Below are 27,178 nucleotides of genomic sequence, written 5' to 3'. Positions count from 1 at the left end.
ATTATTAATAGTGTTTTAACTTAGTCATAATGTACAGAAGATGTTTTTGAGTTCTCTTTACTTCTAGCTCTGGTTTTGCTGTTCCCATAAAGGTGCAGAACTTCATATGGCAGTGAGAAATGAACCAACAGTAGCAAAACAACATCCAGAAACTGACTTAAATGTTAATAGCTTTAAACTGTCAATTAACTATAAACAAACTTCTTGTGTGAATATTACATTTATATTATACTCATATCTATCCATTTATTATCTATACATCGCTTAATTTTCTATAAAAAATATGGGATTACAACCTTTGAGGTGGATCACTGAAACTGTCTCGAAAACCTCACTGAGTGGCAGCTGAGTGACAATCACACTGCACTGCACATCCAGTAAACAGCAGCTCAACACTCTCTTGCCCTGAATTACAGTCTGCAATGTAAGTTTGTTGTCATGCTGTAATAACAATCATCATCCCATCTCGCAAGCATTCGATGCATCTGTTTTTTCCACCCCCCTTGTTCGCTACTCAGGCGTTGTGTAAAATATCACCCGGTTGCACATCAATCACCTGGCTAGATTGTCAACATGTTGTTTGCAGCCGCTGCTATTTCCCCACAGTAATGGTAAGTCTGGCACAGTGTGGAGAAATCAGTTGCCAAAGGAATTGAGTTGTCAGTCACATCAGGAAATCACAACTGTAAAATGCGTTAATGCTCTGTTTTCGTGAACTGAATGAAAACTGAACGGGGTGAGGTAAGAACAGGGCAATACGAACTTTTGGTACAGAGAATAAATTTAATTTAGTATATAGGAATATAAAGTTTTTCGAGCTTAAAAATTGAAATCTCCAAACACAATAGCACACAATTATTCAATTCAGCTACTTTTGGTGAAGCATCCTTAAAGGGCTGAAAGTAATCTATAATCTTACCTATCATGTGGTCTTGACAAGCTGTGTCTGGGATGTGTCCATCTTCATTTTCAGCCCTAAGACTGATCTTCTGTGTCATAATAAGAGTCTAGAATAAGAGCAAATAGTGCAAGTTAGTGACGCAAACTTCAAAAAGCTGGTAAAATATTACACAATAGATAAAACATAGCATAACACACCACACAGTTGAGTGTCTTATAGGATGCAAATGTACCTGTGCTTGTGTAAAGACTTACATTATATAACATATATCCATTCTAAAAGCTTTCTTTGAGGCAATTTGCAAAAGAAAAGTGACATCAAAAAGGATCAGTTAAAGTACCTCTGCAGATTCATGTATTTTATGACTTTGCAGATGCGTAGACAAGCTCACGGCATTATGAAATGTGTTAAAGTTTTGTTCCGAAAAGAAGTAAGGTAATTGTCGTACTTTGGTGCCTGACTTTAATTGGGTTATTTTAAAGGAAAAACGGTTTGGGGGTTGGTGTAAGAGGAGCTTGTAGGTCATAAAGTGTGGCTCTTTTGTTGTATTTCTGTGGGGAGAAGATAGAGGGAAAGCTCAGAGGATGGTATTAAATGGCCCTTTTGTCAAATTGAGTGCCTGCGATAAGGGGCTCCTCCATGTTATCAAAATTCCACATCATCTGGATTAAATTTCCTACATTATGCAGTGAGACTGTCATTCTCTCCCTCAGTTCAGACTACTCCTTTTACCTTCTTTTATATTGCTGTCTCGCTTTTTCCAGGCTCTGCCTCTCCATCATCTTTTAGTATTTTGACTGACAGACAATAAAGGATAAACCCACAAGGTCACAATTTTAGCATTTTTCTAGCAAAAAAATGCACCAATATGATTTGAAGAATCAAACTGCTGCCTAATTTAAGTGTGTATTATATTCACTGTATGAAATATAACTTTAAAAAACCCTTCAGCCTTGTTGAAACAACAACTACATCAACCTGCGTTGATGATAAAGAAGTAGGCGATGAATTGTAGGCTGAGTCAGTACACGATGTGAATCAATAGCGAGCCTTCAGGGGATATGATGCTGAAGAGGCGGCGGGGTTGTGGATGTCTTTGTGAGCATGTACGTACTGTACAAGTGTGAAATCCAGTGGGAATTTGCATGTATTTGTCAAACGCAGTCTGAGACAAACAAGCCGAGCTCGACACAGTCACCACTGTAATGAAGTCTGCGGAGTTCTTACCGCAGTATCTGGACAGATCTCCATATCGCCCTTCATTTCGCCGTGTTTCTTGGGTGTGGAGATCCCAGGCGGCGATGCAGTCACAGAGTTGCCCTTCATCGCAGTCCTGTGAGGAAATAAGATTTGATCTGTTTTCATGTCTCTGTGTTGAGTACCTCCTTTATCAGCTCGCCAGGTAGAAAGCGAGACTGCTGATAAATTGCATTGACTTGCTCTTTCGCTTCATGGACACGCATGCAAGCATACGTGTACATGCACACAAACACGCACAGGAATGTCATCAAATGTTTCACAGCTTCCATGAAATGGTCCCTCACAGGTGACGGTTTGAAGGATGAAAAATATGTCAGCTGGGACTTGAAGTGGAAAATCAGTGGAGCGCAATGTATGACATGTGGAGCTTTCCTGGCTGATACATACTTTACGTTTAGCGTGTTGACTATCTGTCTGATCTGAGAACTGTTTATGTTCACTGGAGCAGAGTCACAACTCAGACAGCTGCTGTTTGTGCTGTTTATTCTTCAGTTTGTGTGAACATGCAAGCGTAATGCAGTGATGGCTCATGTTTAATTAAACAGGGCAAGCAATTTGTTTTAAAGTGTCGATTCACTTGACAAAAAGACAGCGTCAGGAAGTAATCAACATAGCATCCGATCAATTACAGATAAATCATACTTGATTGAAGATTTTGCTTTACTCACCTGCTAAGAAGCTCTTTCACGAACTGGTCTTTGCCAATAAAAGCTGTTGTACACTGGATCTGACTGGCAATCTGACCCATCTGATTGTTGCAGTGGTCCATGATGGAGCTCAGCTTGTTGTTCATCTCCGACAGATTCTGCACCTCCTGACTGTCTTTCTGCTGGTTATCATTTTTCTTCTTCTCCTTCTTTTTGTCAGACTTCATCTGTTTGCCTCCAAGCACAGATCCGATCTTCAACTCTTTCTTCTCCTCTTTTCCCTTGGGGGAGTCAGTTTTTTTACCACTCAGAGCTGGAAGTTTGCTCTTACGGAGGCCGAACCAATTCGCCAGTGAGGGGCCTGTTTTCTGTTTGGCCTCGGTGGCAGCAACCTTCTCCTGTTCTTGACATTTCTGCACATTTTCCTCAATTCCCATCATGACTTTTTCTTCAATTGTGCAGCCTGTTGGGCTGGCTTTTTTCTCCTCCGTATCTGCAGATTTGTTTGGGGAATCCGTCTGGGTTTTGACTTCCCTGCTAAAGTCTGGCTCTGTGGTGGTGGTTGCTATGCCTTCTGTCTCCCTCAATGGGTTCTCCACGCTATAGACACAATGGGAGGCAGGCTGAAACTGAGGGTGAGAGCCAACTTTTGCTGGCTTACGGATGTTGTTTAAACCAATCCGATCACTGATGGGTAAGCTACGAACCACTTTTTGGGAAGAGGGTGAGGTGACTGCGTCCCCCTTCACTGTCCCCTGTGACCCCTCACCTTTGGGGTCTGATTTAAAAGTCCTCTCAGGGAGAATGCTGTGACTATTTGACCCTGTCATGCCTCCGTAGTGGCTCAGCCTAGTCCTAGGTGAATGGACTGGACTCTCGACCAAAACAACACTAGGTGCCTCCAAGGAACTCTGCCTTGTCAGAGAGTTCCCCCTCTCACCTGAGTTTGTGATGATCTGAGTTCTGATTTTTCCTGGTCCATCTAGAACATTGATGTTGGGTTTCTCAATATAGTTGGTGCTGAAACTCTGGCTGCGGGCTTTGGCCCCATTCATCCCCAAGGCCGGCTTCAGATGAGGTTTGGTAGTAACAGATATGGATCTACCAAAAAGTTGACTACTCCTTTTCCCCTTATCGCAAGCCTCCCCCTCCTCTGGCAGCACAGAAACGTGTAATTCCTCCTCCAGTAACCTACACTGGCCTTCACCTTTCCCCTTTATAGCAGACGTCTTGGATGAATCAGTAGTGTACACCGACTGCAGGCCGTCACACTGGGTAGAAGCATTTGAAGTGACAGTCTCCTTGGAGACTGAGTTGATATGATCTTTCTCTTGTTTGCCTGGTACAGAGGCACTACTTTTATGGCTAGGGGGAGATTTTAAAAATGCTTTAAACCCCATTGGGATGCGAGTCTTTGAGGTTTTTTCCACTGGGTTAGGGGACATAACAACTGAGCTAGGTGGGCTGATGACAGCTTTACCAGTTTGTGGCTCTGCCTGACCTTGACGGGTGTCCTGAAGTGATATAGGTAAACTAATAGAGGTCTTTTGCACTGACTGATGGACATTTTCATGAGCAGATCCCCTCTTATTTGCAAATGAGTTCTGAAGTGAGGACCCTTTGAGGGCACTGTAGGGAGGAGGGACATTCTTTGAGCTTTTAGGTGCATTTTCAGGTTCTCGAGCACACCCTGAGTTTGCAGAAGGGAGGTAGTCTTTCGTGGTCATCCGCTTGGAAGTGCCTTTAGAAGGTGTCTGAGTCATGGCAGGGGACTTTTGAAGGTGCTGACTGGTTTTGTCGACCAGTTTCTGAGGTGCAAGTGCAGTCCCGTAGCTTGCATCTAAGTCTAAACAGTCTTTATCCTTGATGGGTAGTGTACTTTGCATATTTGGTAAAAGTGAGGTGTGGTAACTTGGGGGAGGGCCCCTCACAGTGGTTGGTGTGGATGGGTGAGCCACCCCTGTTTTATGTGCTTGAGGCGACCCTTCGTAATTTGGTCTGATCAGTAAGGAGGTGGTGCGGCCTGGGGGAGGGGGAGGAGAGGGGGACCTGAGTTTATTTTTGCTGGTTTCACAGTGTTTGTCTCTGGTTGGCTGTTCACCATTGTCAGCATACTCCAGGTGCCTCCTTGAGAGGTGAGGGGAATTGGAAGAGGAACTCTTACTCCATTCGGCCCTGCTGGGGAGCTTAGAGTTTACTGCCTTTGGACTCTGTGAGCAGTTTCCGGGTGTTTTGATGAATCTGGACATTTTGACTGTAGGAGAAGAGGGGGATTTCTCCTGACCAGAGGGTCCTGAGTTTCCACTGTTACTTGGTTCTGTGTTGGAGCCCTTCGATAATCTCAGCGGGGATCCTGAAGGTTTATTACGACCAGGTATCTTTGAACCATTAGACTTAGAACCTGCAGAATCATTCATGGGAGGGATGGAATGGCCTTTATTAGCTCGGTTGGTTGGTGGTTTGATCAGTTTTCTTTGTGGAGTCAATTGCATTGACAGCCTCTCTGCACTTCCCTCCCTGCTACTGCTTGCTTTGCTGGTCCTAATCTGATATTCAGAGGGCTTCTCTGGAGATTCAAGAACAGTGTAGTTTCTTGCATTTGCAGACTTTTGCCTTGTTGGCCTTTCATGGGGCACCAGTTCGGTGTAATCAGGAACTACTTTTCTGCTTTGAATGTCCTGTCGAGGCCCAGCACCTGCTGCAAGCTTCTGAGCACAAAGTTCAATCGGCTCTCCTTCTGCATCAAATATCGCCAATATGCTCTCCTCAGATTGGGTGCACTTGGTTCCTTTGGGCTCCTTTACTAGACTGAAAGGTCTGGGCCTTCCATCTGCAGACTGGGTGCGTCCCTGGTCTCTTCGTAAGCACTGTTGTGTGAGCAGTTTGGCAGCGTCCCTTGACAGCCTCTTGGAGTCCCGCTCTGCTTGCTCTGGCAGCTGACTAAAGGCTGACATTCGGATGCCACTAGACTCAGAGTTCAGTTCCTCTGGATCATCCACATCGGATAGATGATTTGGACCCTCTGGATCAGGAGGGTTGAAGTGCAGCTTGGATGGTTTAGTAAAAGCTGATGGCCGTCCTCCCTCAGGGAGAAAACTGTTAATGAAACTCATGAGCTTTTCAGGACGTTCTTTTGAGTCATATCCAGGAGATGGTTTTGTAGCTACAGGGGCTGAGGTACCATCACCTCCACCTCCACTGTCCGGCGTCCCCTCCCAGCTACACAAACTGTCTGAGATGCTGTGGGAGAGCTTCTTACAGTGAAACCAACTGTCCTTGGTGGGGATGTTATCTCTACAACTGGATTGTGCCAATTCATCATCTGCATCATCAGAATCATAAGAGAACTGCTTGCTCCGTGCAGCTGAAGCTCTGCTAACATGCATCGGCTTGGATACTCCCTTACTGCTATTCTTGATACCCAGGGAGTAGATGCCCTCATTGGAGTTCATACAATCTTTGTAGCCTGACTTGGAGACCTTGGACGAACAAGAAGAGCTCCTGTGTTTCCTCCTCTGGAGCTTTCTCAGTCCCTCCAGTATGTGGCTCTCCTTGCGTCTTGTGGGCTGCTGCTCCTCTGGGGGTGCACAGATATTACTTGGGGCTGATGAACCCAAATTCAGCCTCTTCTCCCAGGTCAGCGATGACTACAGGGAGAAAAGACAGAGAAAATGGTCAATCTCGATTTTACAAAATTATGAGCGCACATATTTTAAATAGATGTTATTTTTGACCCTCTGAACCTCAGTCATTTTCTAGGCATTTTTTGTCCCTATCACACTTTGGGGTTTATTTTTTTTTTCTCACTGCAATATAAAGTCCTGTGCCTCTATGAAAACAGCACAACCTTGAGTAGAAGTAGAGAGAACTGTCTTCTGTGTCATATAACAAAATTATGATATTATGTAACGAACTGATAAAATCTGGAATCAAGATGTATAGCATTTTTTCAATTGCCCTCAGCAGCTAACTGTTGTGGGAAAAAGTGGTGACTCTACACACTATAGATATTTACCTACTTAGATTTCTTATTTTACTGTTTCCATATTTGTCTCCTATCAGCTCTGTGTAAACACAGCTTGCAGTTTAGCCCCAGTTCAGCTGAAAAGTCCCTGAAATTTGTTTCCTGACGGTTAGACATAGCAGAGTAATGGATACTTTTACGGTTGCACTGGAAAATGCAGAACTGTTTAGAGAAATGGTGTATTTTACGCAGAGTTGTTAAATAAGATACATAGAATTTGAATGAATTAATTATTTTTGATTGACCATTACCCTTATAAGCTTAGATATTACTGTTTAAAAGTTGAAAATCTGATGGCTATTTCTGTTTTTACCATCTCTGGCTCTGATAGAGTTGTGTTCGAGCTTTATTGACCAAATATATCTTTCTGAATATCATAAAAGGCCTTTACATTCATTTAGAGATGCAATCAGAAAACTCTTGCAGGAAGATAAGGGATTAATTAAGGTCTCAACAGAAAGAAAATAAAAGCCTTAGGTACTCCTGACAGGGGTCTTGATGAGCGAGGTTTACCATTTTCCCACAGGAGCGTCCATCGTTCCAGGTGACTGAGCCGCTGGAGAATTCACTGCATGCACTTGACAGGGACAACTCGCTACTGCTACAGCTGCTGCGAGGGTATACAGGTGCTGGCACCGTCAGACTCAGCTGGCTCAGACACTTTGCTACAGGGAGACTGGCTTTTCCATTCAACTGAACCTCCTGTTGGATGGTGAAAAGAAACGTTACAGTGGAGTAACTTGTCATTTATACTGTTGTGGATGGGTTTCTGAGGAGAGAATCAGGCAAACTTTATGCATTTAGTCAACTATCAGTCCTGTCAATAAGTTAAATCAGTGTCGTTCTGTTCTTAGGTAATATCTAAATGTGAGTAGCTTTTTCCAACTTAAAAAAAACTTTCCTGCAACTACGCATCAGTAGTATTTGGCATGGAAGCTGCTGGGAAGTGTTGCATGTCTAATTGCTATCTTGCTGCTAATTTTGTGATGAAAGATATTTAGCAGACACTTGACAGACCAATCAGATACTGTGGAAAAGACAACTAAATTGCTAAGCCGCTGCGCTTTGCAAACTTAGAAAAAATATCAATCAAATTTCCATGTGCAAGCACCGCAGCGAGGCAGATGTTTATCCAATTAGCATCACGCTGCAGAGAATCTGACGGTGGAAATGAGTTATTTTAAAAAAGGTCCTAGTAGGGAAGATAAGAAACAGGATACAGTCATGTCACAGATTTTTCCAACTAATCTCATACAAGTGCCACTTGTGTGTATCACTTAACACAGCCTATTTAAAGATATGTGGTCCGTTTGCACATTTAGATAACAAGATAATTTATAATTCACTACGTGGCTATTATTATTTCATTTACTCCTTCTTCTTCTGCTCTGATAGCACACATTAGAATTTATTGGGTGGCATTCTCAGAGGGGTATATGGGTAAAAAAATGGAGCAAACTCATTTTCAGGCCTTAATGCATAATACATAAGATGACTAATGTACCACAGTGTCCTATGGAGTCATTGTTACCGACGACGAGTCTCAATCGATGGTTTTCTGGTAATATGACAAGGATTTATTCCTCTTAGTGCCAAGTGATACTGCCAGCTCTTCTTGCTGAGAGCACAGGAGGGGTCATGCCTTCAGCTTGTTAGGTCTGTATTTTAATATCTTGCAATGATTTCTTGAGGAGGGCGGGGCGGGTTGCAGTTATGCGACAGCACTTGGATGGATTATATGCATAAAATACACTGCCTTCTGCAGGTTTCCCATTATGCTTACATTCGACGGGGAGTCAGTACTCCTGGAAAGCAGGAAAGCCTTGCTTCTCTCTGGCTCCAGGAGCAAATCTGCCGCAGACAGATCCATGATCCGAGAGTGGAGTTTCTGAAAGTCAGAAAGGAAGGACACGCCACGGTGAATTTCGACTTAATTAAAACAGGCCTTGCTGTAGGATCTGAGATGGCACAACAGCAGATTGATTTTTATCAATCCTTTGTGCGATACACAGCATAGTCTCTTCTTGCAGCGTCTCCAACCTTGCATTCAAATTCTTGGTCTGAACCGTTTTGTTCCGTGAATGATAAATGCGCTCAAAGTGTAAAAATGACGCCAGGCAGAATTAGTATGTGAATTTATTTTCCAGAATCTCAAACAGCTGTACTGTAAAGCTGAGGCAGAGCATTATTTCACCCATCAGGTTCCCTCCACTTGTACCACACAGAGCCCTCATTCATAGTTCTCCTTCAAAGTCATTCATGTCATCGGCCGGAAAAAAAACCCTGATGTGAATAGGAAATAATTGCATCAGGGAGTAAGGGATTCCTTTGATTTTTTCTTTTTTTAAAATTCATATGCTAGTCTGCAGTCTCTTCTGTTATTTAATTCTTATGCGTTAGAGGGAAGGATACAAAAGCAAATACATTTCCACATATTAATCTCAGAACTTAATTACACTGGATTCCCTGTGCTCAAATTAACTTAAACTGGAAAATATACAGGAACAAAACACTTGATCTTATGCTGCAATTCCAGCCAAGGGTAAAAACTAATGCTCACTCGGGGAGTATATGTATAGACACATGAATACACTTCTGTGCTCTGCTATATTTCAATCTCTTTTTTTTTCTTGCTATCATGCAAAGTAAAAGGCAATTCTCATGCTGTGCACCTGCTGAAGAAAAATATCTGTCTAGTAAATTGCATGTTATAAAAGCTAAAGTCACCTTCAGCAAATGGAAACTGAGCTTCGAAAATCAACTGCTGGAATCTTCCATTCAATGCCATGAACATTTAAAAATAAAAACAGCTATATTTATTTTCAATATTGTCTGTTTCCATAAAACTCCACAGACATTATATGTTGACTTTTATGGTGCTGTGAAAGGCAACCTTCAAACAAACAACAGAAAAATGAAAGAAGCCGTCTCCTAATGATACTAAAACTTTACCGCTTCTTTTGTCTCTTCAGAACAAACAGCCTGCATCCTGTCGCCTGTGGCCAAAACACAACCATCCTACATTTTCTCTCTCAAAGTTTTAGCAAAACATCCAAAAGAGACGAGTCATTTTGTATAAGCTTGTGAACAAGTTGTCTTGTTGGTGGTAATGGTGCCATGGAAACAGGTCAATGCCCACTTATTCCCCCCAACACAGGACTGTATTCTTTAATATTTTGAGGATTTAAAAAAAAAAAAAAACCCCAAGATTTATAAGTTGGCCAAGTTCAAAGACAGTTAAGCTGTAGAGAGGATTTCTCAGGACTAAAGTGTTTCACCTTCAAAAATACCTGTTTGTTCTATACAGCGAACTCTTGAGGCAGAACTCTTTAAAATTAAGATGCAACAGTATGATGTCAGTTGAACTAGTCAGATTTAAAGCACCATATGGCTTCTAATCCTCATTTTGACGAGATTTAAATTCATGCAGCTTTCATGCTGCATCCCTGGACCCTCTGGGTTGCTGCTCCACACAGGATGGGAGTGGCTGAGGTGTCACGGGAGGCTCTGATCTTATCATAGGGTGCTGGATTTCACCTCCTCAGCATCCTCATCAAGGATTCAGTCAATAGTGTCACAGGGTCATGAGGGGAAAGATAGTTGAAGGAAACGGCAGATGACAAGGCCGTCTGCATGCTTCTTGAACTTTTGGAAGGATCAAGGCCAAGATCAAAGTCAAAAATGTTAATTGTTAGAATCCCATTAACGTAGGCAAAAGTGGAATACATCATGCAAATATTGGCCTTTTATTAACTATTAGTCTGGAAGGATTCAATTAATTATGGGAGCCAAACTTTTGCGAGACACGGGGAAGAAAAAGGAAAGGCTTCTTTGCTTTTGTTCTTTGTTGTTTTTGCCTTGACAGTGGTCATATTTCAAGATAATGAATATCAGCCTGGAATAGCAGCAACAGGCAGCTTCCAAACAAATACATCAGTATTGGCACCCGCTGTCAAAAACACATCGGCTGAAGCGGACAGCAGTACACCCACACATACGCACACCAGCAGCCACACGAGAGAGAAAAAAAAAGGCAGAGAGTTCATACACCCACTCGTGCACATGATGCTCACCTGCATCACCTGATCTATACGTCTGACTCATCACAAAAGGCTTTTCCTAAAGCTCTAGCCAGCTAAACAAAGGCTCAGCTGTGATAGAAAAAGATGGAGCTTTGTTATGAACAGTCATTCAATACTTTTAAAGCTCCACATTTTGTAATTTCAATTCATATACCACTGCACAACATCGGTAATCTTTTCGCATGCGGCACATATTTCAGTATACCATTTAAAAAAAAAAAAAAAAATACCATGAGCAGTAATGAGGTCATAGCATTCATGCTGTGTCCCGAGGCTGGGAGATGGCTCAGGAGAGCCAAACATTTGTCCCAGTAATGGGCGACTTAATTGCTGCTTTCCTGTCACATGTGATGAGCAGCATAAGTGGCCGACTCTGCAAACCTGTGGGTGCATGGTTTGAGAAAATAAACCCAGTTGTTTTAAGTTAATGCCAGGTTTTTCTGAAATTAATACTTCTTCTACTCCCGGCCGAAGGCAGTGAAGGTGCACATCTGGTGCAGTTACTATCAAAAGCATTATGGTTCTTTATCAGAGGAACTGGAGATGCCTGCAGGGAACTGAGGAATGTTTAATTACTGATAAGCAAAACGTCCAGAGCTAAATGGGAAACTGTACACTCATATGGGTGATTAAGTCTCCCTTTGCTTGAGGTTCCAGGAGAGAGAAAAAATGAAAACTCACTCTAGTTACTTTCATGCCTTCAATTAAATTTTTGCTGTATTCGTTTAGTAAATTGAATACAAAGACTAATTGTAGTGCAAAATTGGTTGTTTGCTCTGGTAATTTTTTGACAGAACAGCTGCAGTTCCTTAAATGGCTCGATGACAAGATAAATATGGTAATACTTTTTGAGCAGTTCAATTAAGAAATGAATAGTGTCTCCTCCAAATCTGTCATCTTATTTTACTTCAAAGGCTAATGGTACCTTGAAGAGGTAAAACTATGCAGGATCACATGGAGAGAACATAATAAAAAGTCATGTGGCAGAGTGATTATCTCGAATTTGGATTAGATACGTTTAGATTTAGATGTTAAAAGGAAAATCCTAATTGAGAAAAAAATTTTACGTAAAAAATCTGAATTTTTACAAATGATATTTAATTGTTTTACAATGTTTGACCAGAAAGTTAAACTATCTTTAATCCACTTTCATTCAGACTGTAGCGTATCCATTCCCCAAATGCCGGTTTGTGCATATTCAGTACGTACCTCGGAACCTTTTGCAAGCACTGGTTTCTCGTAGGACCAATCAGAGTGGGACCTAATTATTATATATCTGTTATTATTATTATTATTATTATATATCTATGTATCTATGTTCTTTGTGTAATAGACAAATTAACAATCTCTTCTTATTTTAGCATCAGCGTGAAAGCAAAAACGCACAAAGAAGTTTTTTATTTAATGCTAAATAAATTCAGGCGTCAAGGGGTTATTAGTATTTAAATTTGCAACAAATATTTTATTTCACATACATTTGTCAAAATTAAAAAAAATATGGATAAAAAAGTGTAAATTTACAAATTGACTGAGAAAAAAAAAGAAAAATCTGTATTTGTTCTTTTACTAAATGTGGCCATAAAATCACACAGTTTTACTGTATTTAAATAGTCTACAAACAGTATTATTTTACAGATATTGTTCATTATTTGAGCAAAACATTATGGATAAAACAGTGTACTATATTTAATTCAGCTAAAAATATAATTATTTGACAGATTTTTTGAAGTTATTTTCAGAGTTTTTGAACATTACCGTTTTCTGCTATTGTTTGAAATACTTTTTCCCTTGCTGCCAGATTTTAACCATTTATTTTATTTTGTTATTTTACAATGCATTACTTCAATTGCTACTAAGTGGCTTATCTCAAACCATGAATAACAGTTCCAGACAAAGTGTACATGTGGTCAAGGGTGCCAGTTTAGCATTTTAATGAGGGTTACATACAGTAAAGAAAGATTTAGCACATTTATTAGAGAATTTTGGAGGTGCAGGTAGGTGGATTTTACTACCTTTGGTCAGACACAGCTCTTTCCTCTTGTTTCCGGGCTTTAAGCATAGCTAGATAGACAGATAAATCTTCTGTAGGAAGTTGCCGTTCTTTGTGACGAGGATAAATATAGCTGTTTTTCACAGCTCTCCCACACATGACTGGAAATCTCATAATGGACGCACAGAACATCCGGAGCAGCGTGATCACATTCTGATTAATTCTCATATTGAATCACCCACTTGATGGTGAAAATGTCATTATTAAATAATGAGCAGAGAGAGGGGGGGAAAAAAACAACACATCTAAAGGCTGCAACTAATTTTTGCATCCCCGTGGTGAAGATGTGTCACAAGGTGCGCACACAGAGCTCGAGTCTACACCAAATTCACTATCTCTGTTCGCACTCTCTTGTCTGTGACACACACACATTACGTGATTTATTTCCTTTTGACCCGTCTAGCGCACATACATTACCAACTGATATATAATATCAGCCCTCCATTAGTTTCTTTTCAGCTGAATCACATTGGAACGAAAAAAAAAACTGTCTCCGCTGTATGCCAACGCGATACAACTCTATCATATTTCTGAGTGCCTTAATTCACATCTTCAGCTAGATTGCACCTCTTGGTCCCCACAGTGGTATCATCAATATCCCTCTCCAAGCCTTTTTATACTGCAGTTTCACTTAACAATGTTCCTGCCTGTCCAATAATGGCACTGGAAGTAGCCAGAAACTGACAAGAAGCTATACAGCACACCCACAGCCATATTATTTCTTCTTCTCTCTTTCTTTTCCTTACTCCATTTACGCTGCTTCCTATTCCACTCTTAGTTTTTCACTTCTACCTCAGTGCCGGCGATTCCCCACTATCTCATCTCTGTCCATTTTCACCCTCCTGTCCTTCCTGTTCTCATATACTTTTATTCTTTTCATCCTCATCTCTTTCTCCCTACTCCTCTCGTCTGGGTGGACTGACGGCTCCTTCGCCATCGCTTTTCCTTTTTGGCAGCTTCCTATTTTCATATCGATGGCAGAGAGCCCCGCGGCAATTTGCAAAATTATGTGAAATCCGACTTTCCAAGCTGACCTTATTGCCCCACAATACCACATTACTGTTGACAATAGATGGGTAAAGCATACTGGTCTGTCTCTCTCATAATTACACCTTAAAGACCTCGCTGGAATGCACATATAGACACTTTTCAGCAAATTGGTGTTTTTCGAGGGTCCAAAAAAGATGAAATGAGGCAATTTTCAGCTCCTCCAGTTGACAGAATGGAGGGTTTGTGGGAGAATAATAACACAGTGGTGTTTTCTGTGATGGTTACAGAGAAGACACGAGATTCGAGCTTTGTCGAATGTGAAATTCTTGCTTCATATAGCTGATTACAGCACTGCATGAAGTTATCGCATTACTGTAATATTTTGATTAGGTGGGTGGTGTTAGCTTTGGAAGGACATTCAGATGTGGGGTGATTTTTTTCAGCTTGTATCTGCCTTTCCTACTTAGTTTTACTCAGATCTTAGTGCAGCAGGGAGTCTTTGGTGCATGTGCGAATCGACAATTTGAAACCATAAATACAAGAACATTAAAACTGCACAACATGAGATTGAACCACAATACGAGATACACCAACCAAAACAAGAGATCTGTGCTTCCAGGTCAATATTTTCTTTATGTTCGCTTCAAAACAGAAACACTGAACAAAAGCTGCTTCTGAAGAGGCCAAGGAATTGATGCAGATTGATGTAAAAAAAAAAAAAAAAAGAAAAAAATATGGGAAGGTTTTTCATTCTAAATCAAAGTATTTACAATTTCTGTGCAGACTGTGTCTAGTTCAGACCCTAGAGCAGTTTGAGAAAAAACAACTGTGTCGTTTACTGGAGGAGCTGCTTCTTCCTTTAGAAAACGAATCAGTGGTGCAGGGAAGGCAAGTAAGACTTAACGAAAAAAATAATGATGCAGAAAGGTGAGGTAGCCAATGACAAACACACGCCCAGCTGTTTGGAAATGTTTCCCTCTGAGCTGTTCTGCCTTCATGCCCAACTGAATTTCAATCTGCTTTCATGTACAGAAATTCTGCTATTTTTCATTTTGTCCAATAAGTATCTTCAATGGCCAGGAGTTAACCCTCTGATCTCCAGTATGTTTCTGGGTATTTTTTTTCTGCTTCTGTCACATTTCTACTCACTGTGGGCTCATTTTTCACAGCAATATAAAATCCTGCTATTCAATGGAAACAGCAGAACCATGGCTAGAATTAGACAGAGCTTATGATTGCATTTTGTGCAGTATGACACAAGTATGATGACATCATTTTTTTTTTAAAAAGTAAGAAAAAAACTGGATCAACATGTACGATCATTTTCCAAGCACCTACAGCTGCTTCCAATCCTGGTGAAAGAAATATTGGCTGTACATATTATAGACAAGAAAAGTAATCACAGAGCGGAGTGTCTCCTATGTGTTCAGCAGTTCAGCTGTAAAGTCATTAAATCATGGCTGGCTTCACAGTGCAGAATTTTTTGATGTTTACTGTTCATATAAATGATTTCTTTTTGGAGAATGTTAAAAGAGTGCACGTAGAATAAAGTGATTTTGATGAAATATTACAATTTAAGCTGAAATTTACTTAAGTTTTCTGCATGCCACTGATGAGTATGCAACAGGCTGTTGACAATTCTTTTGGTTTTTACAGTTTCTTGCTTTGATAAATGGTCTAATTTTGGCAGTTTTTAAAAGATAACATGCCTTTCAAACTCGCTAGCAGGGTTCAAAGGGTTAATGCAAGTCGCAGCTCAAAGGTGTCAACATCAGTGCGTGTTTTCAGGAGATCAGCGTACCTGGAGAAGCAGATCCTGAGGCAGGCTTGATCCTCTGCTGGAACAAAATACTCAGCGCCCGGTTCTGCTGCTCCAGGTCAAAAACCCTGGTTCGCAGCTTCAGACATTCCTCTCTCAGATCCTGAGAACACAGAAAGAAAGCACATCAAAACATGCATCTAGTGCAAATAGTGTTCGCTCTATAGCACAAAGAGAAAAGAAGAAAACAATAAAAGATGCAGATTAGTTACAGAAGCTATTAATTGTGATCTGAGAAAAGCAGCAGAATAGGAACATAGAAATAAGAAACTAACCTTTTGGGTGAGAAGCGCTTGCACGACTTGATTGGCAACCTTTAAGAGACAGAAAGAAAAAGGAAGTTACTGCAGTTTGGCTGCTTTGGCACAACTCTTGACCTGCTCTGACCCTCACTGGCCTCCATAGACTGCATTTGCACTGCCGACACTGCACTTTTGCAGTGTTTGCACTTGTCAGCCAATTTAAGATGAATTATTATAAGCTAAAGTGAACACAGTGGCACAAGATATTGCAGGTTTTTCTTCTGGTGTCGGGTGTGTGTGTGTGTGTGTTTTACACACTTCCCCGTAATGTTTAACTCTCACTTCCTAATGGTGGTATTGACAGCGACGGGCGGATGCAGGAGCAGAGGTATGCCCGGCTTAAGTGCTGTTGTGCCTGGGCCTCGGTCTCCCAGCGGCTCACACCCGCCTGTGCTTCAGACCACAACGCCAATGAAGAAGCAGCTCCGATTACTGCCCATTGATTGCTCATTAATACCGTGTGAAGCCACATTGGCTCTTTTGAGTGCGCTCGCTCTCATTTATTGAATGAGGAGAGACAGGGGTAAATATGGTGAAATGAGCCCTGCTTCTGGAACCGCAAGTTACAGATCTGCCTCTTGTGGGAAAAAAAAAAAAAAAAAAAGCCAGACGGTCAAACAAACCTGAGTTAATGATCTCTGACAGAGAATCTCAATTTGATTGCAGACACTGTATGACTTGGATACAAATAATTAAACTATAAATGAGCTTGCCCACACACTAAAATTCAGACATGCAGCTGGTCTGATATAAAAAAATAATCATCCCTTCTGTTACAGAGCAAGCTTTAGGTCGCAGTAGTTAGAGGGGCGCACACAGCCTCCATCATTAAAACAGGATTATTGCCAAGCCTTCCCTCCACAAAAAGTCACCCACATAGGAAAACAGTTGACAAATAAACACAACAAAGCTGAGTTGAGCCATCTTAGTGAAGGCAGGGAAGCAGAAAGGAGACGAGGACTGAGTTTACCCCAAATGCTGTCCACAGAGGATATAACTCACCCTATATTTTTATCAGTCACTTTCCATCTTCTTCCTCATGCTCTCCCTATCCTTTCTTCTTTCACTCCCTTTCTTCTCTCACCAGTCTTTCCCACCCCGTAGCACATCTGCTCTTTCCCAGAGCCTGTTGGTTCCAGGACAAATGGGGCCACTTGTCCCTGCTGGACAAACTTCCCCACAGCAGTGCCTCCCCTGCCTCCATCCTGGTGTGATTCAGAGCTCATACAGCCCAGAGCCAGGCTGGTTCCTCTCCCTCACATGGCTCCCGAAACAGCACTTATCAAGCTCTCACAAATAACCAGAGGGCACACAACTGCCATTGTTATATTAAGTATTGTTTCAGAGAAACCGGTTCATGTCAGGTGAAGGCTATTTAACAGCTCAGAGTTTAGATTGCAAAATTCACACAACAACAAGTAGCTGTTTTGACCGTTTGTACACAGCTGAGTACTATTAGCAGTAGTAGGGAAGCAAAAAAAACCATCATCTCCTGTAGTTCTATTCCTATACAAGCATCAATAAAAGGCCTTCAGCCATTAACCTTCTAAACCTCAAAACCTTGCAGTGGGCTTGAAGGTCATGCTATCTTAAAACGATACATTGCCAAAAATTACACCATTTATTAAAGTCAAAAACTGTTAAAACAGGAAGAACCATCAGATTTTCCACTTTCTGACAATCCTTGAACTAGTCACATGGTTCTGTCAGGAACCAAATGTCAGCTTAAAGTCATGAGATTTTATCAAAATCACTTCGTTCTTCATGCCATTTTTAAAAATTGGCTCACAGTAAATTGCTTGCTTTAACCAGATTCTACAAAAAACTGAAAATTCTGCACTCCACTGAGCAACTTTCAGTCATTTCTGACTCCGTGGCACACAAAAGTTACTTTACAAAATTCAGTGGCTTTTCAGATGAACTGGGTTGAACTGCAGGCCGTGTTTACACAGCCTGCAGTTCAAGTATAGAAACAATAAAAAATCAAAGCTGTGAACTAGCTATATAGTATGTAGAGTCACCTTTTATTTCCAGTGTGGGTAATATCTTGGTGTACTTGCAAAAATAATGTACCCTCCATTTTTTTGTTTAAAATTTCAGAAAAATAAATTATGAAAGAAATTCTACTATAGTTTTTTTCCCCATTTTTCAATGATTTGCTGCATTATCACTGTGTCGTACAGTACATAAGACAGTTTTGAGTTATCACATTTTCTATCCATAGTTGTGCAGTTTCCATAGAGGTGCGGGACTTTATGAGTCGAGTGACAGGAAAAAAAAAAACACCCGGAAACTGCTTGGGGTTCAGAAGGCTAAAAAAACCCTTAATTGTACAGAAGAGCTGCAAAAAGCATGAAAAATTAGAAGCCTTCTGGCTGCTTGGTCTCGTGATTTAAGTAAGAGTTGAGAGATTGTATTGGCTGAAAAAAAGGAGACTGTTTTCTAAATTAATTGTTATTATCAACCCATTCCTTTCTTTAAGCTGTGGCTGCAGTGAATTGCCAACCTGGAAGATAACCTCATTAAAAAACATAATCTTTAGCTTGGTAGGAAAATTCATTCTACTCCTTCCATCCAATAAACACTTTCTTCAAGGCAAGTAAAACATCTGGTTAGTTCCTCGGAGCCCTTAAAATGAGACAAGATAAGGATGGACTGCACTCACCTCATCTAGACAGCGTTCATACTGTTCCCTCTGGCTCTCATTCTCTAGGGCCAAGGCCGAATTCTTCTCCTGCAAAGGACACACACTTTAGTTACATCTGACACAACAACAATGGAGACAGAAGTAGAAATCAAGCGGAGCTGCAGCTAAGAGGAGACTGCCCTCACAAAGGTCATATGTCAACTTTGAACTGGGTTGGCCAATAACAAAATTACCAAGCACAACTGAGAAAAAGGTCAAGGGGATGGAAGTTATGATGCTGAACTTTGGGGCCGCGGCTAGCCATTTGGAGTTTGGACCTAATAAGAATATCTCCTCCACTTGCCAAGCGATGAGGCGGCGCCCTATTGATCTCTGGGAGTTTCCAATTTGTCAGAGGCAGGCAGCATATTAGGAGCTGTCAGCCTTCTTCGCTTCTCTCGCCCTCTGCCCTTTAGTAGAGACTACCAATCCCTTGATGAAAACATGGGAAACATAATCACAACCCAAAACATTCCAACGGTGCCATCGAGGAAGAAACACAGACTCATTAAAGCCTCGAACCCTGGAGCATGGTGTAAATGTAATGAATGGCTCAAGTAATTAAGGTTGTGTGTCTTATGTGTTGGTTTGTCAATGTAATTTCTATTTTTAGGACATATCTTGGAGCTAAAGTCTCTTGACATCTTGCTTATCTTACTTGTAAAAAATTATTTCTGATTAAAACTTGCCCGTGGACCAAACGGCTGTCATTAATTGCATTAACAAAAGAATATGAAATCCCCCTTTTGTTACACAACAGCGAATAAAGACCATGACTATTTAATATGTGTTGATTTAGTCAGCATGACGCCTACACAGGAACCCTTTCTTTCTAACTCGAGCATCAATTTGAAGTGCAATCTGACACATCGGTGCATCATTGCAGCACACAAGTTAAGAGGTGCTTTGTTACCTGCTTTATTGTTCAGTGACACAGGCACCAAACGGCACATTTACAATCTTCTTTCACTGTTCTTCAAATCAACCCTACAGTTGTGTCGACTAAAAACCTAGGAATACACTGCACTCTCAAGAGAACACATAGAAAGATGTGAGGCAAGATGTCCCTTAAATATACATTTTAGAATTTAGTTACTGGTGCTGTATTATGTGTGATATTATCATATATGTTTTATGAACTATATCAATATTTAATTTTTCTATATTTCACACTTAATATCTGTAAATCGTGACACCAGTAAGCTTCTTCAGGATCATAGTTTTCAAGATTTCACTTTCAATTTGAAAATGTTTAAATTTGGGGATAATACCAGTGTCTGTTTTTCAACATGAAGATTTATCATAAAGCAGGCTTGTAAATTATCAGTGGTAAATTGATTTGCGTTCATGTCCTTACCATGCTTCAAGTAAGATGATCAGCGGGCGTTTCTTAAAATCTGTGCATTCATTTAAGCCCTAGTTATAGACTGCAGTGTGTGCCTGCCAAGCTAATGAGCAGTATCAGTAGAGCTGAAGAAATAAGAGCTGGGCAGTGCTTACTTAGTGTCACTGGAGTTTGTGCACAGTGAAGAGCAGTGATGTATCGCCTGTGTTCTGTTCTTGCTGCTTTAGCCGGTGGTGCATCCATCACCCACGCAGCGGAATGGAATAAAATGGCAGATAACTTTTGATAAAGCCATTTAAAATGTAATGTTTAACTAATGCGCTTCATCAGATGGATCACCAGAACAGGTTGACCACATTTCCTGCCAGCCTCCGAAGATAACTTTCTGCAGAGGAGCAACAGGCAATTATCTGCCGCTCTGGTGCAATTAGGGTCTATTTTTGAAAGCATTTAGTACAACAATGACCAAACACTTTTCTGTTCTTTTTCATTTGGATGATCTTTCTCAATGTACACGTGTGAAATACTCATTAAGAACCGATGTGTGCATATCATCAACCTGTCCGTAAAGGATTGCTCATGATTTGACTGCATGTCACCATTCCTTCAACCTTAACACCAATGGAGCCACCCAGGAACGAATCCGTAAGACTGGAGTCCTAATTTAATTAAGTCTGAGTCCTCTAATTGCTGAAAAAGATCTGAAAGGATGGTGTCTTCAGTAAAACAAAAAAAACACCAATCAGCATGGATCTCTGTGGTTTAGCTCCCACTTCAGATGTTGCTTGCGGCTCATGGCGGAGTGCAGCTCAAATCCCCGAGCGCAGAGGAAAACAAACCAAAGCTGGAGTACAGCCTGAGGCCCCAGCGGCGACTCTCATAGGATGACTTTGCTCTCCAAACGAAGAAGACTGGAGAATTTGATGAGCTGTCATGCTTTCAGACACAACTGAGCAAGGACTCTGACAACTGGCAGACGAGATGGTCACAAAGGATAGCCAAGGGTGGCTAGAAGTGAGGATGTGCCCAAGTGTGAAGAGGCAGGAATGAAGAAGAACAAAGCAGAAAGAAGGTGGGCAGAGAGACAAGAGACAAAGAGAAACTCAGCAGTAAAGACAGAGAAAGAGAGAGGACATGGTGGTGAAGTAGTTACCTCCAGGGCCTTGAGGCGCTCCAGAAGGAGCTTGGTTTTGTCTTTGTCCTCCTCTGCTTGGCTGGCATCATGTTCGGGATCCGGCGGCTGCCCGGGGTCCAGCTCCGCTTGAGTTGCCGGCAGGGAGCCGTTTTCTTCAGGGCCATCGTGCCGTTTCTGCACTTCCGCGGAGAGTTTATCCTAACGCACAGATAACGAGATGGGGTTAGAGGGGGGGTTGGGAGGGAGAAAAAAAAACAGAGAAGAAAATGATGGGGAAATTTGGCAAGCAAAAACCACAGCAGATGGGGTGAAAGCATTCAAAAAGAGGTATGACAAATGTTCCAGGGCAAGATGAAAAAGCGGGTAAGGAGCCGTGAAAGGCAGAAATCAGAGGGAAGGAGAAAGTGAAAGATGAAGAAAGAGAAAGGGGAGAGGATCAGATGGGCAGATGGGAAGACAGCGAGGCAGCTTTGACAACAGAGCTCCAAAACATCCCCTAATCCCTAATCATGTTTCACTTGTTTTCCAAAGAGAGGCAGTGACCTTGAGGGCTCTCTTGTCTGTATTATGGGGATCCTACACCGTCCCTCTTTGCCCTCACTGTCTGTCTCTTTCTGTCTGCCTTTGACAAATTCTCTAAATCTCTTGCCAACTATATCTTCTGTTTTTGGGTTAATTCTTTTTTTTTTTTTTGCCTTCCTGACATCTGTGATAATTACAGACTGATAATAATTAGCTAATAATTCGGCACAATCTGTCTTATACCAAACTACAAAAAGAAAATACAATTAGATTTCTGTAACAGTCAAGAGATTGTTCATGTTTGCTGCCTTAAGTTATGTACTATCTGAACATGTGATGTGAGCAAAAGGGAACTTTGAAGTCATTTCAAACAGTTTCAAACCAACTGTCATAATTAACAATTCTTTAAGTCAAAAAGCCAAACAGTTCCTCATTTTTCTTCTCAATTGTGATGATTTTCTGTCCATCTTCTCTTTTTATCATTGCACATGGAATATCTTCAGGTTTTACACTGAAAAAACAAGCAATTTAAAAATAAACTTGCAGTTTATACACTAAAGTGATGGCTATTGCTATCGTCACACAGTGAATGTGTCTATGAGTACATGGCAGTCAGCTAAGGATGGTTTTCTTGTTTCATTTAAAAGGTTGTTAGAGGTACAGAAATGCGGTACTCACAAAATACCAAAGATTAGAGAAAAGTCAGTTCCCTAACATTGGGTTTCCAGCATTTGCAGCTATTGACCCCACCTGCAAACACTTATGGTAAGTTGAGTATGTTTTGAGTAAATACATGATAAATTAATGGTCTCTTTCAAATATCTCATCTTATTTTATTTGAGTAACAAATAGTATCTTGAAGAGTTAAAACAATGTACTATGGCAAAACAAGCGGCATAAAGTTTATTAGAATTTAGATTAAATATGTATGGATGTGATTGTTAGGTTAGATTTGATGGACATTGTTGGATGTTTTGTGGCTCAGTATTAAACCTGAAACCAGGATTACACTTCCTTGTGGTCGTAAACATGTACAACAGTGGACACAATATTCTAGTCCACTTGGCGTCTGCTTGGAGGACTCTGTTCAATACATGTAGACTGGCCTCTATGTATTGCGCACATAAACACTATTCCCGGCAATGCACATTAGCTTACAGCTGCACAAACAACGGTTCTGAGCTGGATACCTGCAGAAGGGTGCAGTTCCTCGAAAGGCCATTTGAGGCTGAATGCAAATGCGAGTCAGTACCCATAGACCCCCATAATGAAATGCCCAACTTCACAGCATAAATAAATATGTTTACAACCTGGTACAAAAATGGTTTTGGTCTTTAAAGCTAATTCCTCCATTCATGACAACTGCACAGGGGGGCATTTTTTATATTTTTTATTAAGATATCTCACATGTTTAAATTGCATTGAGGCTTCAAGCAATGTGAAATTAAGGTCATTGTCAAGTCCACCTCTCTTTCCCTCCAAAGGACGTGAGCACAACTCAATTTAAATTTCCAACTCAAACTTTTATTTTCCTTTTCGTTGGTTGGTCATGATGTTTCAATAGGTTGTAAACCTTTAAAGACAGAGAAACAATGTTCATACTATCAAACACAGAACCAAATAGTTGACATATTAGTCACTTAATCAATTAAATCAACCAATCATACAGTGAGCAGTTAACATAAACTTGGCCATATCAAGAAACATTTCAAATCACCAAGAAAGCAAATAAACATTTCACCAATCATTGGCGCCTTTGGACTGAATCCATGAGTGGACTTGGATCTTCTTTGTTCTTTTCTCGTGTCTCTCTTCTGAAGATTGTTTGCCTGACTGACTGAGCTTCCCCCAGTCCTTCCCAGGTGCTCTAAATCAGTGATCACTGATCAGGTGTCAAGCACCAGGTGTCAGGTCCCTCCTTGCTGCTACCAGTGCATTCTGGGAAGTGTAGTTTTTAGGTCCCATGTCCTGAGATTCAGCTTAACACCTCCCACTTGACCTCCTGGTTTTTCCAAACTCAGCGAGGTCACAAGTCCTTTACACCTCTCATTGTTCTTCAGTGGGAAGTAGAATGACAAGGCGCCTGACATCTCTATGAAGAATTGTGGCTGGGATTTTCATCTGAAGCCTCTTGGTTCTTGCACTTTTTTCCCTTGTGGGCCCTTCTTTATCATTTGGCTTTGTGATGGGAACAGGATAGCTGGGAAAAGTCTTCACAAGCACATCTCTCCACGATGCCTTTGCTGTCAGCATTAATACTGACCACTCTAGCCAGCTTGTACTGTCCTCTTAAGGTTTTTTTGGTCAGCCAACCAGACCACATCTCCAACAGCAACGTTTCGATTTTTGGTGTGCCATTTGCTCCTTATGAACACATTAGGGCCAGCTAATTGGCTCCACTTCCTCCAAAATTTGTTTACCTCCGCTTGGATACTTTGAAGTCTTTTGTAGGGGTAGCCATCAAACTGGAAATCTCCAGGGTCTCCCTTTGGACTTGCACGTCGTAAAAGCAGAGAATTTGGGGTGATGTACTCTATACAGTCTTCTCTGCTTTGAGTTCTTGCATCAATGGGTCTCTCATTTGCAAGGTTGGCTGCCATGAAGAGGAACGATTGGAATTCTCCCCATGAGAAAACGCCATCTTGAATGACAGGTGGGTGTCATCACAGGACAGTCCATGTCCTAAAGGCGTTTGCATGGCCCGTCTCCTTGCTAATTTTTTGACTACCTAGGAGTTCGGCACTGCAGAGGTGGTGACGCCTGGAGCCACCACACTGAGCTACAGGAAATCTATGAGTGGCATCATGGGGAATACATTTGTGTGGACCTTAGCAGACCCTTGTGTATTTACAGATGTAGAAGCTTTAACCCTGGCTAACATTGGCCTTGTTGTATGAGACTGAATATGTTGATGGATTTTGGGAATGAAAATGCTACTTCCTCCACATAATTGCTTGAATAGTTTCCCTTGAATAAATATTAGAGGCAGAAATTTTCCTCCTTCGTGACCAATTAATCATCTTGCAACCCTTCCGATTTATCTTTGGACTTCTTTAAGGCACCCCTACTTTCAGGTCAGGAACCAGTGGGCTAAATGATTAATCAAAAAAAATAACTGAGATAAATCAGTAATGAAGAAAGTCATTAGTTGCTGCTCTAATAGGTTAACTGCCAACTTTAATAAAAACCAAACCAAAAGATTAATCCTCTACACAATAATTACTTATCTCTTAAATGTCCATTAAATGTTAGTTATATATATAGAAAAAAGTTCTATTCACTCACAATCTGTCTTTTGCATGATGGGTATTGTTGTATCATGTAAAAGACAGATTGTGAGTGAATAGAACTATATCTATAATGTGACTGTGAATGAAGCAATGGTAGCTTTGGTTCAAATGGCACAGAGAATGTGATATATCACAGTGCACATGCAATAAATGTTTCATCCCTAGCTGAGCTTTGACAGATAACTGTCAAACCTGGAGATACCCATGGTTAATGTGCTGGACAAAATTGAGGGTAGCAGTACTGATGGATGGTTGCAACTCTCAGATGTTATATATCCAAATGCAGCAGAGAACAAGCTGCTGCTCCCACCCAATAGGAATCGGAAATGATGTCCTTCAGAACACTTCGTTTTCAGCCCGCTTCAATCTCGTCTAAACACATATTAGGTTTTCAATCTTGTTTGATTTCATCAGACAATAGTGTTTGAGGCAATACTTTATAGTCAAGGATTTAAGTTTGCTTTTGTTTGCCAGTTTGCCTGTGAAGTCTGTGGTTTGCTTTGAGAGACTGCTCATCAGACAGCGTTAAAGGGCTCAGTAATAATCTCCACAGAGAGAGTCTGGAGTGGGAGAGAGGAGGGAACCTTGTCCCTCATGCTGCCCTTTCAAGTTATTGAGTTTGTCTGCTGAATACACAGAATACAGCTGCAGGAGAAGCACATCGCTGCGTAGGAATGGATGGTGTTCGGTTATATAGCAAGTGGGAATAGCATAATAACCCTCTACGTTTTTTTTTTCTTTGACAATGCCCATCCGCTGCTGATCACAGGAGTAAAGTATGGCTACATACAGCACATCCTACACATCACTGTGGAAATAAAGTGTTTGTCCTCTTTATCCTCTTCTTACACACACATCAAAATTGGTTGACTATGATCGTTTCCCTGAAGGTTTATGTGACATCCGTAAAAGTCAAGACTACATTTTCATGTCTCAAAATGAAGCTAAGCTAGCTCCTGTGTATTATTAACTAAATATCAAATGAGTCAAAAGTGAATCCCCTTGAATAGTTCACCAAGTTGAACAGTAGGGTATGCTGTATAATTAAAAACCAACAGGTAAAATATACAATATAAAAATACAAGCCCCACAGTTGTCAGTACTTCGTATGTTCATCTTTATTTTGATGATTCAAGCTAGTCTCCTAGCTTTGCATTTAGAATATCTCAAAGGTGTCCAATTGGATTCAAATCGGTTGATAAACTGATAGAAGTCACCTCTCTTTTGCCTTTTACACTTATGCAGCCACATATTGTTACTGTCCTTCCTCCATGCTTCACTGTCAGGACTACGCTTTTACTGTGGTCGTCACGGCCAAGTTAAAACCAAACATGCTGGACCTCATCTGAGACAAACAAATGTATTTTTGTCTCCTCCGACAAAAGAATGGGCCACTGATATTTATCAAGCTTTTTATTTTTTTTTACATTTGCTATTGAAGTTTAACCTTCTAGGTCTGAAATGATCAGTCAATGAATCAATCAGTTTACCAGTCATCTAGAAGTTTTAAATGTTTAGCTATGGGAGTAAAAAAAATTCCTCTGAATAAATATTCCACTTATATTTAGTTGGCTTGAACCTGGGTCAACAGAGCCTAAAATATTTACAGTATGCATCCATCCATCTTTCCGAATTCCACTTCCTATCATTACTATACAGTTTCTTCTCAACATAATCCTTTTGTGGTGGGGAACCCAGTAAGGGATTATTTTGTGTGCACTGAAAACATTATTTGCATATTAATAAACGGGATTCATTTCATAAGACTTTTGCTGTCTAGTCATATTTTTACGACAAAGCTTTTGCACCTCAGGACAACTTCCAGACTTATCATGGCTGATAATTCCATGTTTCACTTCCATTCACACTCATTGGAATGTATAAGCAGCAGAACAGGTGACATCTAATCTTACGGTGTTTTTCATTCTGGTCACTTTAATTTGCGCTCGTCATTCAAAGTTTTTTTTCTCCATCTATTTCTGCCTTTTATTCACAGTGATATACACATGTAGTGATTTATAAAGACACTCTTTTTATTGCAGACTTCATGAACTGGTGATGCCCTTTTCTCTATTCCCTGCAGGCATTTCGCACTCATTTCACCTGCTGGATGTTAAAAATGATA

The 27,178-nt window shown here is 40.9% G+C and overlaps 1 protein-coding gene across 1 annotated transcript in view; it reads right to left on the bottom strand.

The window, feature by feature from the left end:
* Positions 1–27,178, bottom strand: part of LOC111581816 (nck-associated protein 5-like) — a 155,340-nt gene that overhangs the window by 19,435 nt on the left and 108,727 nt on the right. The window contains 10 exon segments of the mRNA XM_035957365.2: positions 920–1,007; positions 2,129–2,234; positions 2,830–6,455; positions 7,346–7,534; positions 8,616–8,720; positions 15,756–15,770; positions 15,772–15,876; positions 16,049–16,087; positions 18,741–18,809; positions 21,260–21,439. Of these exon segments, the coding sequence (XP_035813258.2) occupies positions 920–1,007; positions 2,129–2,234; positions 2,830–6,455; positions 7,346–7,534; positions 8,616–8,720; positions 15,756–15,770; positions 15,772–15,876; positions 16,049–16,087; positions 18,741–18,809; positions 21,260–21,439 (4,522 nt within the window).

The sequence above is a fragment of the Amphiprion ocellaris genome, chromosome 24 (assembly GCF_022539595.1).
Source record: "Amphiprion ocellaris isolate individual 3 ecotype Okinawa chromosome 24, ASM2253959v1, whole genome shotgun sequence".
Lineage (NCBI taxonomy): Eukaryota > Metazoa > Chordata > Actinopteri > Pomacentridae > Amphiprion > Amphiprion ocellaris.
Note: the sequence above shows the minus strand (reverse complement) of the source record. Positions and strands in the feature narration are given on the sequence as shown.